At 44.2% G+C, this 19,582-nt stretch overlaps 1 protein-coding gene across 2 annotated transcripts in view; it reads right to left on the bottom strand.

Annotated features, from left to right (window-relative positions):
- LOC146830193 (prostate stem cell antigen-like) overlaps window positions 1-17,803 on the bottom strand; it is a 78,621-nt gene extending 60,818 nt beyond the window's left edge. For both annotated transcript variants that reach the window (XM_085604420.1, XM_085604419.1), the window contains exon 1: window positions 17,595-17,803. In XM_085604420.1, coding sequence (XP_085460546.1) covers window positions 17,595-17,646 — 52 coding nt within the window. In that variant the 5' untranslated portion in view covers window positions 17,647-17,803. The remainder of the gene's footprint in view (window positions 1-17,594) is intronic.
- Window positions 17,804-19,582: the final 1,779 nt, after the last annotated feature.

Below are 19,582 nucleotides of genomic sequence, written 5' to 3'. Positions count from 1 at the left end.
GTTATATTTGTATTTTGATCCTGCTACACTAGTCAGGCCAAAGAGGGGAACCAGAAGTTAAGAATAATACAGTCCCCCTTTACGATCCACTCTACCTGGCCATATTTATGCTACCCGCTGGGTGAGTAAAATGCTGCAAACCAGTGACTAAAGGAAAATCACTGTGTGTAACAAGCCAATCGAGCGTTTTGTGAAATAACACGTTGCAGGGCTCCTTCTGACTAACATGCAAATTAGGTACTCTTGTTAATATGACAGCTTATGGTGAAAGGTTTACCCTTGGTACCGTGACACCCCTGAGCAGCTACCTATACTATGATCTTCCCAGGTGAGGATGCCCTCACAATTCACCCCTGCCTTGCAATATGTCTTGGTGGAAAGGGGGAGGTGGATGATGGATGAGCAGTGCCCAATAGGCCATAAGACTAGTGAGCTAGTTGATAAATTTAGCCCTTCATGTTTCTGTGGGCCAGAGGGAGCTTCAGTGTTTTTAATAATATGCTGTTCCCTTACAAGCCTGCTTTAGGCAACCCTAGTGCCCCTGTAATCATTAACATTGCCCGCAACTTTTTATATAGATTCAAGACAAGCAATAAAAGGGCTACGTTTAGCCATAATAGATCTTTAATACTGCTCATGCAATCTGCAATGAATTGCTCTGTTCACACTGGCTTGGGCACATAACCCTTGCTAGCGTGATGCTCAGTAGAGGCCTCAAAGGGGCATTTAGTCGTACTAGATTGTGGAGTGGCAGCCATAACAGGTTGTTGTGTTGGATGCCTAACCTGCTTTGTTTGCCCAGACTGCTTTTGCCCTCAGTGATGTCATTTGAGATGTCATCAGTTATGTCATGAGTGATGTCACTGATCAAGTCATGAGTGATGTAATATGTGAGCAAAAGAATGATGATGGATTCATCCCAGATCTAATAGTGACTGGGGCTGAGCGTCTGAAAAGTTTCAGTGCTCCGGCCACCATCTCATTGTGTTTGCTTTGTCACTTGAATATGCCTTTAAAATCCCCTGGCTTGAGTATGTAAGGGATTCATTCCAGAAGATGGGTAGAGTGTAGCTATTTCATCACCCTCAGAGTATACTTAAGTCAGATTATAAATGGGGGAAGGACCATTTCCTAGAATGGAACACATTGTTAAGAGAGAAGGTCGAACTGTTGAAAAACACTGTTCAAATGTATGTAATGTGAACCACCACCCAGGACATGGCACCTTATCTATCATTGGCAGAAAAGTATAGCGAAAGATTTGTGCTTATCAGATTTAGATTGAGGTTACTACACCTGTTATTAGCGCATTCATGAAGATTTTATGATTTTAAATCCCTGAGTCCTTTCGGCTGCTACAACTGGTCTCCACAGAACACAGTCCATTTTATCATGTTTTGCTAATTTTATCCAGTTCCTAAGAGAACCTTCATGGTTCCACTACTTAAAGATAAAGGTTTTCTTCGCGTTCTTCCAGCTCCTTTGTTTTTACATTTTACTCTATTCAATGTTGCCTGTTTCTTAAAGGCTGCTATCACCCTCAGAGCTATACACGAAGATTAATTATTCTGTTACATATTATAATGTCTCTTTTCCTTTCTTTTTATGGACAGTATTTATGATTCAGATGTGACCAAATACAGATGTTGGATTGGAGTGGACTGAAAATGAACACCGTTCCAACAAGCTTGAGCTTTGGAACAGGCCCCATACAATGCACCACAGAAGTGGAGGCCCTGACATGGGTCAGAGATTAGTAGCCAGGAAGGGAGATGCCATTAAGAACCTGGAGGAGGGCTTCAGAACACATTGCCCCATCCTAAGGCTTCAAGTAAGAGGCACGGTGGACTGTGAATTATGCAGTTGGTACTCACTTTTGTATGTTGCATGTCATACCTCAAATGGGCTTTATTTGAATGAGGAATGCCAACTCAGTACAGCAGCCATTAAGGTGACCCTCGTCTCAGGGAAATCAGGTATTCCACTGATCAGGTCTCATCATAACTATACTGTGCAGGGTGTGGGTCATGCAAGTGTGTGCACATTGTGCCTGGGTGCCCACACTCCCACACCCGGGCTATGACCATGGATTGCAACCTCCCACTAGATCGCTGCATACACCTCAATTGCACCCTGGGTGGCTCCCCTCCATTTGCAGGTGGAGGTGCAAGTATTGCAGCTGAAAGGCTAGGTTTGTTTGATTGTCAGACTATCATGTACTACTCAGACCACATTTATTTCTGTCTGGAACATCACCCTCTAAGTAGTACATAGGTACTTTTTATTGTAACCCTCAAACCCTTCCCTGACAGCATGCCCTCTCACTTCTCCTGAGCTGATGAACACGACTGTGGCACGGCACTACCCCACCCCACCCCACCCCACCCCACCGTGTAACATGTAACACTGAGCCTATCCGAGAAGGCGTCACATGTTACACTCTCGCTTTATACGCTAAAGTGGAAGAGCGGCCTCATCACCACCTCACCCAGGTCCCCCTCTTCATTATATCACTGAATGTTATCCCCTTCCACCAAAGTGATCAAATACGTTTGTCTATCAATGAATGAATTGTGAAAATATGTATGAGTCTTTACTTGATTGTATTCTGCATAACATAGACTCTTGATAAATAATGGAATATAAAAACAAACCTGAATTGTAATGGGTCGAAATCCAACCTAGCTCATCAATGTTAACGAGGTAGGTCACAAATTGCAGCTCACTATGATCGCCATGTCTGTGACTGCATTTCAGTAAAGTCCCTTTTTAAATGTAGCTCATTTTTCTTAAAGGACTTCAGGTTGCGTTTAAAAAGGAAAGTTTATTTTTTTTATTTGAGTTTGCAGTGGTGCCGGTTGTCCCAGGTAAACATTGCTTTAACATGCACAAATGGGGCAGAGGTGGGACCCCCTTCCCTTTTGCGAGTGGGTGGCGAAACCAACTTGGGGGTGGTAACTTTTCAATGGTTTACAACCGCAATTTGAGTCTTAAAGCATTGTTATGTATGGATAGAAATCTCTTTTTGGAAAGCACACCTATACACTCCTTCCAAATAGCAATTTCTTATCCATTGCTAATCCCATTTTATGAGTTCAAAAAAAGTTAAAGACTCTTGAATGGGTTTAGTACATCACTAAAGCAGTTTTTCAGTTGCCAACGCCCAATCGAAGCATTTGCAACTGAAAAACTGTTTTACATCAGGCCGTTTCTCCCAAAACGGCATGTAGATTGCAAAAACATTACATGTTCTGATTATACAATTTTCTCACTAAGAGCCAGATGTACATAATTTGTGTTTGTGTTGACCTAATAGCAAATGTTTACAATTCACTATTAGGTCATTACAAACAGCAAAGTGTTACAGTGTGTTTTACACTGTTCGCAATTCCCAGTGGGTCGCTAATAGAGCTACCTTATTAATATTCATGAACTAGGTCACAATTTGCAACCTGTTGGGAATCCCTGAAATCACAGGGATGGTGGCCTGCTGGGGTCAGCAGACCACCATGTCTGTGATTGCTTTTAAATAAAGCAATGTTTTTTTTTGTAAAAGCAGCCCTTTTTCTTTAAAGGAAAACAGGATGCGTTTAAAAAACAAAAATGAAACGCTTTCTTTTCATTTTTTAAAAGTAGGTAGTGGTCTATGGGACGAAAGGCAAGGGGTCACTTGAGGAGCCCTTCTAATTTGCGAATGGGTCACCACCTACTTGAAGTAGGCGGTAAAATGTGAATGTTTTGCATCTGCATTTCAGTCACAAAACATTCATACATACCAATGCGAGTCACTATTACCAAGAGGGTCAGGACAGGAGACCGTTCCTTCTCCAAACTGGCGGCCGTTCACTGGAATGAACTCCCCTTGGATCTTCGTTTAACGGACGAATATCTGTCATTCAGAAAGAAACTAAAAACATCATTGTTCCCTAGAACCTAATCGAAACTGTGTATCATTATCTGTCTTAAGCCACTCCCTTCACACAGATTGCAATTGCCATTTCAGATTTACTCACTCGTAGTGCCGTGATGTCTCTCGGGATGAATGTCGCGCTTAATAAATGTAAGTACAAATACAAATATTAGGAAGGGTCGCCCTTAACACGCCCTTTCCTAGTACTGAATCACAAACCCATTTTCCGATTCAGTGATACGTAACTGAATCACAAAATAGCGTTCTGTACATATTAAAATGCTTTTTTTGCAGTTGCAAATGGCTCGAAAGTGTTGATTGTTGTTTGCAAGATCGACTTAGCTAAAAATGGTGAAGTATATGTTTTTCAAACTATACATCTCAAACTCTTCACCTCAATTGATGGAATATTAAAATGGCTGAGTGTTGTTAGGCAGGAATTCCCTGTAACAAACTCCTCATTTTTCTGCTGCCTTTCTTTCCTCCAAAGCGCTGGACCGACAGTGGTTAAACTGACCCCAGGTGTTGCGCTCCACCCAACCTCTAAGAAGTATCGAACTGTCTTCAGCCAACTGGCACTGCCTGGCCCTGATCTCCAAATGCCTCACCACAGCTCCCCACTTCCTATGTCTGCCTCTGCTCTTATGCCCTCTTGTCCTAAGCCAAGTGTACACTTCAACACCGATGAGCCTCATCTACTTCCAAAGATGGCGGCTGATGATCTCCTTCAAACTCCTGATACTAGCCCTCTTCAACTCACTGTTGCAGACTTTATGTGAGTAATGCTCTTTCCAGAGCCTGGACTGACAGTGCTACACATGCACAGACCCACCCCTTCCCAGGAAGGATGGATATCAGAGCAGAAGAGGACGCCCCCTTGAACTCCTCACCATGGTCTCCAGCGCATACAGGAGGCATGCCACCTCCCTACCACCCAAGCAACGACAATATCTTGTGAGGAAGCCTGGTGCCCATTAGCCACCTCTCAACTTTGTTGTGATGCAACCTATTTAGGCAATTCTGGTTTCACCCTCTGACAGGCCTTTTACTTCTCTTAATATTACATTCCTTTTCATTTGGTTGAAGCTTCCTTCACACTCGAGTCAAGAGGAAAAGCGCTTTTCACCTGACAGGCTGAGCTCTCTAAGAGTGATGGGTTCTGATCAAAACTCACTAGCAGAACTAGAATGAAAAGCCATGCACAGGCCCTGCCCCCAAACACGATATCTAAATGTGACCAGTCACGCACAACCCACTCAGGTGAATCTACTGGAGACCAGTCAACTCAAACCTTCCTTTTTTATTTATAACCACCTTCTAACTCGGGTGGATCTAAAGATGATTAGACGTGCAACCCCACACATGTAGATCCAAAGGTGCCCAGTCTTGCACAGCCCGCGTACTGTTAGATCTACACATGACCATGTATGTATAGACCCCACATGCATATCTAAAGATGACTTGGCTTGTATAGCCCCACACATACACATCCAAAGCCAGGCATGCACAGCACCATACATGTACATGGAAAGACCCCACACAGGTTTTTTATCAGGTTACCCTCCACAGGTACATTCAGATGTAACCAGACATGCACAGCCTCACACAGGTAGATTTGGAAATGACGAGGTGTACACAGCTCCCCCTACACATGTACATTCAGATGTAACCAGACATGCACAGATTCATGCAGGTAGATTTGGAAAGGACTAGGTGTGCACAACTCCACCTACATAGGTACATTCAGATGTAACTAGACATGTACAGTCTCATGCAGGTAGATGACTAGGTGTACACACACTCCCTACACAGGTACATTCAGATGTAAACAGACATGCACAGTCTCACACAGGTAGATGATTAGATTTAAACAGCACCCCCTACACAGCTACATTCATATGTAAACAGACATGCACAGTCTCACGCAGGTAGATTTGGAAATGACGAGGTGTACACAGCACCCCCTAGACAGGTGCATCCAGATGTATCCAGACATGCACAGTCTCAGGCAGGTAGATTTGGAAATGACGAGGTGTACACAGCTCCCCTAGTGTGGTAAATAAAATACCGGACTGAATTTCATACGGAATCTTAAAATAAAGTAAATAGCTCAAAATAACAAGAGGCAGAATCCGTGGTATAAGAGGTTTTCTAAATGGGCTTTATTCCATTCAAAATGGCCGACTCGAGTCGCGGCCTTCAGGTTCCGTCACCACGAAGGTTCAGGAAGTGAAGTACAATAATTTATTGACAGACATGTATTTTTATAATAAGTACATTACAATGAAACGAGTGTAGAAGGCGTAACATTTGATAAGAAAAGTGACATAACAGGTACGTAATCGAAACTAGGCGTAATAAGGAATAAAAGAAACATGATTGGTTTGCATTATCAGACATAGGTGGATCTATAAGATAATACTTGGCATAGATGCGCGCGCAGCAGTATGACGTGTAATTGACGTGCAACTAGGGGGTGAAGGGGACTTGACATTTAGCTCTACATGTGGAGACGAGAAGTCTGAGGGGTCAAGTCAACCTAATCCCAAATCATATCTACCATCCTATGTTTGGAGAACTATGTTATCCACAAGAAAGGACTCTCGGACAGAATCTATTCTATACTAACTGTGTGTGCGTGTACAAGCGTCTAAGTGTCTATATGAGATGCGAGGGGCAGAAAACTTTCCATGGCAGCAGGGCTATGAATCACTTGCAGGAGGACGGAAAGGCTGAGTCCTTTGCTTGTGAGCTAAAGGAAATGTTTACCTAAATCACTAGGCAGGAATGCATCGGCTGAAGAGCAAAATAGATAATTCGAAGGTGAAATACAGCTTCTTGGCAGGCAGGCGAAAACTGGCCGAGGCAGGCACCGTTAGCTGCACAGGGAGTAGGACAAAGTTCATGGATACAGATGCGAGCTCAAGCTGGAGCTGTCAGAGGCTGAGAGCAGGGAAAGGCTTTGAGGACAGAATCGGGCCTACTTGCCTGAACTGTAAAAATGGAGTAACTTAGCCATATAAAGTCGGTGACCTTTCATACCTAGGAATCGAATATCCAGCCCATCGATGGCGGATCTGACAGAGAACATGTCGACGGTAGACACACATATGTTTGCGTCTTAGAAACTGGAACTGGGAGGGAACATACATGTACTTGTAACATGCATATAGAACCGTTGGGGTCCAAGATAGGGGACATAACTGACCAGGAAAATCCACATTTCCACATTCCCTCCTTGTCCCCTACTTGCCCTTCAAGAGATATCAATCTTCATCATTCCATCGATTTGCTCATGGAGCATCATTTCTTCTTCCTTCTTCTTCCGGCATTTTGAACGAGAACTGTGATATGGAATGCATGATGTGGCACACAGACCACAAATCGCTGGTCCACATTGCAGGCATAAACAACAACTGAAGAGCATAAGAAGGCCAATACCTAGGAAGGATAGAACTCTCCATCCCCAGGCTGATATCACACTCCAAAACCACCCGGACCACGTCCAAGTGCCTGGATTCTCGTGTATCTGGCTTACAATCTTATGAAGGCGTGTTATAGCTTTATATACAGATGGCGAATTTTCTGGTATGAATATGCAGCAGCTGGATCCGATGACCCTGCAAGCTCCGCCCCTATCGGCCAGGATGACGTCAAGGACAAGACGATTCTGGAGAACAACAATTCTCATCACTGATTGTTCCTCTGTCAGATTGCCTAGGGCGGCTATAGTCTCGTTTACTACAGCTTCAAGAGTCTTGGTGAGTCTGCGTATCAGCTTACTATTTGATATTGTACCTATATAGGGAAAGATACCTTTATTGAAATCTACATACTTGTCCCATGCCGTCTCAGTATAATCGACAACTGGGAGATCTCTTCGCTCTCTATTGTGTACTAAATGAGCATTTCGATAATAATCAGGAGGAGCTAGGAAAACAGGTGGCAAAAGGAATGCTATGTAACAGGTACCATCCCAATCTAGAGGCAGACGCATATATGCCGTCTGACCACATATAAAGTAAGAATGGCGAGAAGCTCTAAATGAAGATTTACCTTGATCACTATATTCTACTGTAGTAACGCATTGGCTATGGCCCATATGTATGGAACCAACTTTTCTCACACATAATTCACCCTTAACTGGAAATACAGACATAGTGGGCAGAATTAGTTCAACTTCGGATTTGACAGTCAAAATCATAAGATTAGGCGTAAAATTACCTAATTTATACACTTCATTTTCTAAATCAGTTCCTGTTCTACTGGGGTGACCCTCCTTATTAGGGTGACAGACTTTGAATAAAACTATATTCAGATTTCCCCATATCCAATGTTGTTGATAAACTGCTGTGTCTGGGTCTATGGAATTTAATAAACTAAACCATGCTCCACAGGAGCCATTGTGTGTGAATGGATGTGGAAAGAAAGGCAGAACTCCTTTGTTATTCTGATAGGGAGGAAGTCGGCCACACACCCAACAATTGGTGGCATTACTAGTCTGATGGGAATGATGTAACATACTAATGAATGTGTTATTACGCAGCGCAAGTCTATAGGACAACTCATGTGGGGGTAAGTCACTAAAAGAATGTTCATCAGTTATATTGAAAGCACGTTTAGAAACAGGATAATACATATGCAACAATATACTTGCAGTAACTATTAAAAAACTCAAAGAAAACAAAATTAATAAAGTCACAATACAGTGGTTACGCAGTAATTTACAATAAGCATGTCGTTTCACTATGATTCTGGACTCTACATCATTCAGACCTAAGGGATACATGTCGGGACAGATTCAACCGCTTCACCTTGGAGAGGACTTAAACAATCAAATCGTCCGACAGTTTAGATCTGGACCTGAGTTTCTGCTTATAGAGTTCGGTGCTACTGGCCTCAGCCAAAGGTAGCTTTGAGTCAATGGGGGAAGGCACACGGGGAGTACTGTTTGTGTCAGGAGGAAGTCCATGAAATTTCTTTATATGGCTGGAATGCACCCAGCCTTTCCTCCCTTCGATCTTCACAGCTGTTCTGGTCGTCAGCAGGACCAACTTAGGAAGCCTCCACCTTGGCTCCAGTTGGGTTTTCCGATCAAAATTTCTGATGAGAACATAATCACCGGGAATTACATCATGAGGTTTCACCTCGGTGTTGTCGGGAAAAGCTGCGACTACCTGTGAACGACAAGATTGTAGTGCAGACATCAAGGAAGCCAGGTAATCTGTCAGCATATTACAGTCAACATCAGTTATTTTACGGGGTATAGGCGTCCCCCACATATTCGGTGGTCTACCAAAGATCACTTCATAAGGGGATAGCCCTGTTCGAGAGTGTGCTATCATTCTCATGTAAAATAGCGCAACTGGTAAGGCTACTATCCAGTCCACACCTTTTTCCTGACATATTTTGGACAGTCTGATTTTTAAAAGTTGATTATGTCGTTCCACGAGACCTGCTGCCTCGGGGTGTCGGACACAGTGGAATTTCCACTGATATCCCAACAAAAGTGAGACATGTTTCATTAATTCGGATGAGAAAGGCTGGCCGTTATCTGAATATACAACACGTGGTAAACCGTACCGTGGGAAGAATTCTCGAACTAGCTGCTTGGCAGTAGTCGGGGCAGTGTAATCTGATACGGGATACGCCTCTGTCCAACGGGAGAGAGCGCAGACAACTACGAGAACATATTTGAATCCTCGACAACGTTCCATCTGAATATAATCCATCTGGAGAACTTCAAAAGGATGGTCAGGAGGCTGAAATCCACCCTGCTCTACGGGAACACTCTTTCCTGGATTAAACTGACAACATATCATACAGGTACGAACTTTTTGTTTAGCTGCTGCTCGTAAATGTTTGTTGAACCAAATGTGCTGAATACTGTCTAGCATAGCCTTCTCTCCTAAATGTGCTGGACTGTGAACTGTGGCTATAATGGCTTGAACCATGGAATCAGGGAGAAACCATACAGATTTCTCCTTCGTCATCCATCCTTGATCTGTCTGGATCCCTCCTAGTTCAGTCCACTTCTTTATTTCTTCTGCTGTGGCATGTGTCTGTATGTCAATTACGTCAAGTGCGGGATCCTTAATTGTCATACACTGTGTTGGTGTCTGAACTATTGGCTTTGTCATGTCTAATGTGCGATTCTGAGCAGTCTGTTTAGCTGTTCTGTCAGCTAAATCATTGCCTTGAGAAATGGTATCAGTAACCTTCGTGTGTGCTTTACATTTCATAATCGATATAGCAGTGGGTAGATGTATTGCGTCTAACAAAGCATGAATGAGGGGTCCGTGCTGAATGTGGGCACCATGGGACGTTAAATAACCTCTCTCTCGCCACAGCACGCCGAAGTCGTGTACAACTCCGAATGCATAACGTGAGTCAGTGTATACATTAACTTTCTTATTTGTGGCTTGAATACAGGCTTGCGTTAGAGCAATAAGTTCTGCTGCTTGGGCTGACAGAGTATCTATACAATGTGTCTCAATAACTTCAGTGTCTGTTGTGACTGCATACGCGGCCACTAAATCTCCTGTACTTGTTCTCATGCACGATCCGTCTACATACAACGTCAGGTCTGGATCTAACAATGGAACGTCTGTCAAGTCTTGTCTAGGTTTCGTCTTTATTTCAATGATTTCAACACAATCATGAGCTAGTGGGTCTGTTCCAATTACAGGTAATAGTGTAGCAGGATTCAATGTATTACACCGTCGGATCTCTATGTGTGGTTGAAACAATGTCAGTTCATAACCGGTAAGTCTTGCTATGGTCAAGTGTTGTGTTTGTGTTCGGTTCACAAGAACCTCTACTGCATGTGGTACTTGTACTGTCAATGGGTGTCCTAATACTATGGCATCGCTTTGTCTGATTGCTAAAGCTGTCGCTGCCACTGATTTCAGGCATGCAGGCAAAGCCTGAGCTACGGGATCTAATGTACTGGAAAAATAAGCACATGGCTTGCGTGATCCTGCTTGATCCTGAGTGAGTACTGACAAGGCAGTACCTTCGCGTTCTGTAACAAAGAGTGTAAAATGTTTGCTATAACATGGTGTTGCTAAAACAGGTGCTTGACATAAAGCTTTCTTTAGGCTTTCAAAAGCTTGTGTATGTTCCTGAGTCCAAGGGAGAACAGTCGATGTGGCTGCCTCCTGTGTGGTTAACTGAATGAGTGGTTTTGCTAGAAATGCGTACTGAGGGATCCACTGCCTACAATATGAAGTGAGGCCTATGAAAGCCCGCACCTCCTTCTGTGTCTGGGGTATTGACATGTTAGCAATTAACTGGATGCGATCTGGTGTAAGCTGCCTTCCCTCCTTGGACAGCGAGTGACCAAGATAAATAACTCGCTGGACACAGAATTGCAGCTTAGAAGGAGACACCTTGTGCCCCTTGTTGGCTAGAAAATGTAAAACTGTCAGAGAAGCTTTTTCACATTCTGGCTCGCTTCTCGCGGTGATCAGCAGATCATCGACATATTGAAGCAGTGCTGTATTGACTGGCATGTGGATACTGTCAAGTTCTCGTTTCAGTGCTTGGCTGTAGATGCTGGGGCTTTCTGTGAATCCTTGGGGAGCGCGTGAGAATTTAAAGCTGCGCCCATTTAAACTGAATCCGAACAAGTATTGGCTTTCCGGATCTATTGGGACGCTGAAAAAGGCATTCTTGAGATCGATTACAGTAAAGAATGTTGCTTCGGAATCAATTGCTGTCAATAATGATGATATATCAGGGACCACAGGAAATTGTGGTATAATACACTTGTTTAGTTCACGCAAATCAATAACCAATCGGTACACTGGTGGGGCAGTAGGATCAGTTCGTTTAAGAATCGGAATTATCGGTGAATTACATACATTGGAGTCTGTTTCTATAACTACTCCCTGGGCAATCAGCTCATCAATGATTTTCAGCAAAGCCACTACAGCATCATGCGGTAACTTGTATTGTCGCATTCGTGGTAGTACCACTCCTGTTTTTAGTGTGACTCGATAGGGTGTAAGGTTCATGCAGCCAACATCCGTAGGACCTTGTGCCCATAGATGTACTGGTAAAGTCTGTAGTCGGGGATCCATGTCTCTAGACACATAGTGACCTTTAAAATCACGCAAAAACAACCTTACTCCTTCCGGAGAACAACATATTATGGCTCCTAGTGCTTTCAGAGTTTTAATTCCTAACAGATTTTCTGGGCATGATTTAGTAAGCAATAAATCTGTAGTTCGTGTCAAAGGTCCTATCGTAAGTGGTAGAGGCTGTGATACTTCATTAACAATAGGTTTTCCCGAAAAACCAAGGGAAACATTTTGAGAGCCTGAGAGGGGTGCCCCTGGAACTTCACTACGTTTTATGGTTGTTCGACTTGCCCCTGTATCGAGTAAGAATTTTCTATTTTGACCTAATAATTCACTATGTACATAAGGTCCTTCTTGATCTACAGGAATCTCGATGAGCGGTAAGTCAACTTCCCTCTCTAGGCTGGTTCATGCGTAATGCTGATATTCAGGGTATTCATACTGTGCAGTCTGATACATTTGTCGTGTTGTTGTTTGTGTGGCAGTAGCAGGCAACGGTGGTGCAGCTGGCACAAACTGCATGGGTTGCTGTGAGGCTGGCATGGACTGTTGCTGAACTGGCATGGACTGTCCATGCTGCACAGCTCCTTGTTCATTCTGATCTTGTCTAACTAATCGTGGTCTCTCTTTTGCAATACCTGTAGCTATATTACGTTTCAGGACTGGACAATCATGTACATAATGGCCTAGTTGTTTACAGTAATTGCAGGTTCCTTTTACAGGAACTGCAGAATCACCAGAATGTGTCACACCCTTTTTGTGACCATCTGCTGGTACTGTCTGAGAAACTAGCATTTTCATTTTTGTATCCTTCATGCGTCTATGCTCGTGTTCTTGTTCATCCCTAATTCTATTGTGATGATACTGTAACATTTGTAGCATTTGCGACGGAGTGTTACTTTGCCAGGTACTCTCGAATTTCAATATTCTATTCTTCACTGGGGGCAATGCATTTTCCACTAATTTTGTCACAAATAGATGTGGATATGAGTCACTACTTGCTTTTATACCACTATTTATACCAAAACATTTTTCAAATCGAGCATAATAATCGCTTGTGTCTTCATCTTGCTTTTGTTTACAGGCTGTGATTGCACCCCAATCTTCCTTTTTTTGTAGTTAATAAACGTGGCAGTACCTGTACTAGTAAACCTGGTAACAGTTTAACTTTATCCCCGAGCCCCGAACCTGCAGTTCGGCTCCTTTCTTCCTCTGCTAATGCTGTCCAGTCTATCTTTTGGTCTCCTACTTCCCACTCTTTTTCTTTCAGTTTTTCATAAATGCCAGCAGGCAAAAGCACCTTTAATATCGTCATAATATCAGGAAAGGTGTACTCTCCCATCAGTAACATGTCTTTAATTTCTCGGTGGAAACCCGCTGGGTCTTTGTCATGACTAGGTACTACTTTCTTCATTTCTAATAATTCCATTTTTGATATGGGTGTGTAAACAAATACACGGTGAAACTCATTGTCTTCGCCTTTTATTGGGTGCACTTCTCGTAAAGGATTTTGTCTATCCATATAGTACGGTGCTCTTTCTCTGCGGGGCAGGGAGAGAGAATCTGGATTTACAAAAAGGACATACTGCTTACGTGACACTAATATCTCTTTAATTAGCTTGTTACTAGAACCTCTCCATCTGTTTGTGAGTAGTTCCGTTAATATATCAGGTAAAGGACCAGGGTCAGCATGTTGGCTTTTATATAATATAAGGAGTTGCTGAATCATATAGATTCCAGCTAAACGTTGTTCATCTGTACTGAGGTTGAGAAACGTGTGTGCTACGGTCTCATCACCGTATTTTTCAGGACTAACAATCCAGTGAACGGCTGATCTGGCTAATTCTTGCTCATCCATGGAATCGAGGAGGTGGTAACCCCTTCGTTCTCGTAGTATTTTATCTGTGGCTTGAAACGAATGTTCAGGAGACTTCAGATTTTTTACAGGCGTCGGATACGTTCTGTTATTATTTGGGCATACTGAGTGTATTGGATCGGGAAAACATCTAGCATTATCACAGGATCTTCCTCTGCCTACATAGGCTATGGTCTCTGACTGTCTTGCAGAGTTCCCTGATTCGGACACTTCATCTTGCTCAAACTCGTCTGTTCCCAATCTTTCTTCATGAATACGCTCTATTTCTTTACGGATTTTTCGGCACATGGCTATTATACAATTTTGTTTATCGTGTCTCCCTTCCGATATATTCTGACTCCATCTTGTAAGAATAAGCATTGCATTCGGGTCTACCCCCGGACGATCTTGATTTCTGATCATACAGTTTATGAGGAAACGTAACAGTTCCCCCTGTATTTCTACTTTCTGGAATTCCATAGCTCTGTTAATACATCCTGGATCTCGTCCTGTTTGAACAAAATGATATATGTTATCCAGATGCGTAGTCATTCCTGGTAACCTTGCTAAATACTCTGCGGCTCGTCTGATACGTAATGATGCCAGGACCATTTCGTCCTCTTTACCGACCACAGGGTCATATCTACAATTAACAAGGAGTTCCTTAAGCGTACGTTCATTTACGAATTTAGGTGTACGTGAATGCGCTGACTCTTGAAAGACAAGTTTATTTATTCTAGGCGGTGTAAAAGTACTGCTAGCACCTCCCGTGGCCCTATCTGGGGCGTCGGGTGTGAATGGGTTCGTCGAACGTGACACAGCAACTATGGGTGTCGATACCTCTGCAGAGTCGACTGCGGAGACAGATGCGGAAACAGATGTGCTTGCCGACGCTTGTGTCGGAACTTGCTGTTGCACGGGGACAGATACCTGATCCTGACGTTGAACCCCTCCGCCAGACGGTCTATGTGGTGCGGCGTTAGCATACTCGGGAGCTGCGTCATCTAGATATGAGGAAAGAAAAACATCTTCTGCGGTTCTGGGAAGCCCCTTTGGATGTACCTTAATTGGAAATAATGGGGGTGGCAAGTCTTTTGGTATCTCTGGAGCAGCCTTAGGTAATCCTTCGGCTAGTAGGGGATACATACCATTCATAAGAGCATTTCTTTGTCTATTTACTTGTTCTGATCTCACTCTGATACCTTCCTCAATTAATAGATTTTCTTGAACTTTATTTGAACTTTCTTTACTCCTCTCTTCTTGTCTACGTGCTTTTTCTGTTCGTCTATGAGATTCTTTACGCCATAACTCAACAGCGTCTTTCTGTGACTGTCTGACCTTTCTTTTCCATAACTCTTCCTCCACTTTCATGATGCACTCTGCATCCCAGGTTCCCGCTATGGGCCACCTTTGACTTTCCGGTAATCCCTTGGTATAATCTACCCATAGATCAAGAAACAATATGGCATCTAAGCCATGTTTATGGTACATAAAATGCCCTGGAGTGTCCCTAGGAGGAATAGGAACTGCTTCTTCAAGCACCCCTTTTCTGGTAGTAATCTGTCTTAACTTCGAGAAGAGCGGCATATTGACAACTGATCTGATACTTACTCTTGAATTTTCTTAATACGAAAAAAACACAATAATGAACGGTGAACAATGAACAATCATTCATACCACAATATGCAAGACATTTCTGACTACTTTAAACATTAAACATTAAACATTTTAACAATGATCGACAATGATGACAGTCTGCCTAACTAATCACCACGCTGAATTCTTGACAATAACTGAATACTTCGGAATACTTGATATACTGCTAAACAGTACATATACACTGCTAAACAGTGCAGACCGGATTTGTGTACCCAAATCCGTCTTGACCGGCACAACCTATGTGCGCGTCAACACGCCTCCCCGGCGATGGTACTCACCGAGTAGCTCCTTGAAACGGAAGGCCTCAGAGAATGGACAGGACTCGATGACTGCGGACAGCGGACCCTCTGGACATCGGGATTTCGGAAAACCTGGTGGGCCTCTGTATACCTCGGATCTTGCTCTCTCAGCTAGGCTCTGGTCGGGATACTTCGCACTTCTCACCGCCTCGTCTGGGTTGATCGCAGCCTCAGTCGCCCCCGCTTGACCGGAGGGAGCTTACAGGAAATCCTGCTGGTACGCGTTTATGGTCCGTCCAGCTGTGGCAGGGGACCGGGCCTGCAACGCACCGCCGGCGCGTGAGATGAGAAAGTGTCCCTGTTCGGGCGCCATTTTGTGGTAAATAAAATACCGGACTGAATTTCATACGGAATCTTAAAATAAAGTAAATAGCTCAAAATAACAAGAGGCAGAATCCGTGGTATAAGAGGTTTTCTAAATGGGCTTTATTCCATTCAAAATGGCCGACTCGAGTCGCGGCCTTCAGGTTCCGTCACCACGAAGGTTCAGGAAGTGAAGTACAATAATTTATTGACAGACATGTATTTTTATAATAAGTACATTACAATGAAACGAGTGTAGAAGGCGTAACATTTGATAAGAAAAGTGACATAACAGGTACGTAATCGAAACTAGGCGTAATAAGGAATAAAAGAAACATGATTGGTTTGCATTATCAGACATAGGTGGATCTATAAGATAATACTTGGCATAGATGCGCGCGCAGCAGTATGACGTGTAATTGACGTGCAACTAGGGGGTGAAGGGGACTTGACATTTAGCTCTACATGTGGAGACGAGAAGTCTGAGGGGTCAAGTCAACCTAATCCCAAATCATATCTACCATCCTATGTTTGGAGAACTATGTTATCCACAAGAAAGGACTCTCGGACAGAATCTATTCTATACTAACTGTGTGTGCGTGTACAAGCGTCTAAGTGTCTATATGAGATGCGAGGGGCAGAAAACTTTCCATGGCAGCAGGGCTATGAATCACTTGCAGGAGGACGGAAAGGCTGAGTCCTTTGCTTGTGAGCTAAAGGAAATGTTTACCTAAATCACTAGGCAGGAATGCATCGGCTGAAGAGCAAAATAGATAATTCGAAGGTGAAATACAGCTTCTTGGCAGGCAGGCGAAAACTGGCCGAGGCAGGCACCGTTAGCTGCACAGGGAGTAGGACAAAGTTCATGGATACAGATGCGAGCTCAAGCTGGAGCTGTCAGAGGCTGAGAGCAGGGAAAGGCTTTGAGGACAGAATCGGGCCTACTTGCCTGAACTGTAAAAATGGAGTAACTTAGCCATATAAAGTCGGTGACCTTTCATACCTAGGAATCGAATATCCAGCCCATCGATGGCGGATCTGACAGAGAACATGTCGACGGTAGACACACATATGTTTGCGTCTTAGAAACTGGAACTGGAGGGAACATACATGTACTTGTAACATGCATATAGAACCGTTGGGGTCCAAGATAGGGGACATAACTGACCAGGAAAATCCACATTTCCACACTAGACAGGTACATCCAGATGTATCCAGACATGCACAGCCTCACTCAGGTAGATTTGGAAATGACTAGGTGTACACAGCTTAGACTACACAGGTAAATTCAGATGTAACCAGACATGTACAGCCTCACACAGGTAGATTTAGAAATGACGAGGTGTACACAGCTCCCCCTACACAGAGACATTCAGATGTAACCAGACATGCACAGTCTCACACAGGTATCTCTACAGGTGAACAGGTATGTACAGCCCCTCACAGGTTTAAATCCGTAGTGTATCATTTATTTGAAGTCTTACCTGGGCCAACAAGGAGGGCAGCAGCCAGAAGAGACCCCAAGACAGCCTTCATCCTTCAAAGGGATGGAGCAGGGATGGATAGAAGGGAGGCTGTTGGTGCCTGTGTTTGTTGCCTGTGCTTGATGTTTCGGTGTGAGGTCTGAGTGTGATATCAGTGCGTGGGATCTGGTGTGTGAGATGGGTCAGAGCTCTGTGTGTCAGTGCGTCAGTTTTCTCTGAGATGTCATATGGGGTCTCTGTGCTGCCTTTATATATCATCATAGTGTTGTGTAAATGCAGCTCTTGGTAACAAGTGTTCACAAAACACAAGTTTCTTCCTTTGACACTATAGTTCACATATTTCATTAAATGCTGCCCCACGGCAATGTCGCATCTTACAATGCTCCAAAAGTGTTCATTACAAAGTTGCATTTCTTCGTCACTGTCACTACCACTATACACAAAAAACAACCAGGCACGTGAAGCAAGTGCGGGGACACAATCAACAATAGGAACATGACAAGGGAACGCCGTTCCACTCATAGTTCTTCTTTTCTTTGACAAACAAAGAGAGATTCAGGCCTGTAATTAGTTAAAGCTTCTTCTTTGCAGTCACTCGGTTGCTATGGTTACTAGCGTGAGTCCTTAGGAACATCACTTTGTGCACATGTCTCGGGCTCGAGCCTTGGGTGGGATGACGAGTGTCGGTCACTGCCCCCGCTAGGGAGGACGGGTCCAGGGTGGGGTATGTAACCTGAGGTGAGAGAGCGCAGAGGACTGTGGGTGAGGCTAGGGCCCCCCAGGAGCCTGGACCTGGCAGGGCCCTTGTAGTAATGCACCTGTGTGATGTCGGGGGTACACAGTATCATGAACATTAATTCACTGAGTGGTGTCAGCAACTGCCCAGTGTGAGCATCCCCCAGGGAGGGAGGGAGGGGTGTGTAAGTAGAGGGAACCATGCCTGGCCTCCTCCAGACCCTGCCCCCAGTGCCCCTGTGTCTCAGCCATGGAGACACGTGTGCCATCGTGAACATTAATACACTGGGTGGTGTCACCAACTGCCCAGTGTGAGCAGCCACCAGGAAGGGAGAGGGTGTGTAAGTAGAGGGAGCCATGCCTGGCCTCCTCCAGACCCTGCACCAGTGCGCGTGCGCCTCAGCCATGGGGACACGTGTGCCATCGTGAACATTAATACACTGGGTGGTGTCACCAACTGCCCAGTGTGAGCAGCCCGCAGGAAGGGAGAGGAGTGTGTAAGTAGAGGGAGCTATGCGTGGCCTCCTCCAGACCCTGCACCAGTGCGCGTGCGCCTCAGCCATGGGGACTCATGTGCCAAGTGGCTCCCACAGTACTCCCTGCACGTGGCATGTCTTATGCCAGGTTTCTGCCTCTCGCCCCATCAGACCTTCCCCAGCAGGTACTGTGCACATGGGCACCGGGCACAAAGGTTCAACTTGGCTCAACTTCTCTGCAAAAGATTGTACTGAGTTTTCTTTGCTTCCACTGACTGGTTCTTGCCAATCTCACAAACTTCTTGTTGCGCCGATATTTCTCCATTGGGTATTTACACTCACTCGAAAATCAGAGGTTAAGATTACTTTATAGTTAGGTCACGTAAACAAATATCTAGAAATTATCAGAATTAAGGTGAATGTGATGTTTTTGTTAGGTCTTAAAATATTATAAAATTAATGTTGGAAAATCCAACGAGCACTGAAATTTACCAGTTTTACTTTACTGAGGTAAATAGAACTATCGCCTCGCCATGCACTGCCTATGACCTCACATATTCCATCACTCATGACGTGAAATGACTGCATTGATGACAACATTCAATCAATCAATCGGAGGATTTGTAAAGCGCGCTACTTACCCGTGAGGGTCTCAAGGCGCTGGGGGTGGGGGAGGGGGTGGTTGCCGTTACTGCTCGAAAAGCCAGGTCTTGAGGCGTTTTCTGAAGGTGAGTAGGTCTTCGGTCTGACGTAGGTGGGTAGGTAGGGTGTTCCAGG

Source organism: Triturus cristatus, chromosome 5_1, assembly GCF_964204655.1.
Source record: "Triturus cristatus chromosome 5_1, aTriCri1.1, whole genome shotgun sequence".
Classification (NCBI taxonomy): domain Eukaryota; kingdom Metazoa; phylum Chordata; class Amphibia; order Caudata; family Salamandridae; genus Triturus; species Triturus cristatus.
The sequence above is the reverse complement of the archived record's forward strand: the minus strand, read 5'-3'. Positions and strand labels throughout refer to the sequence as shown.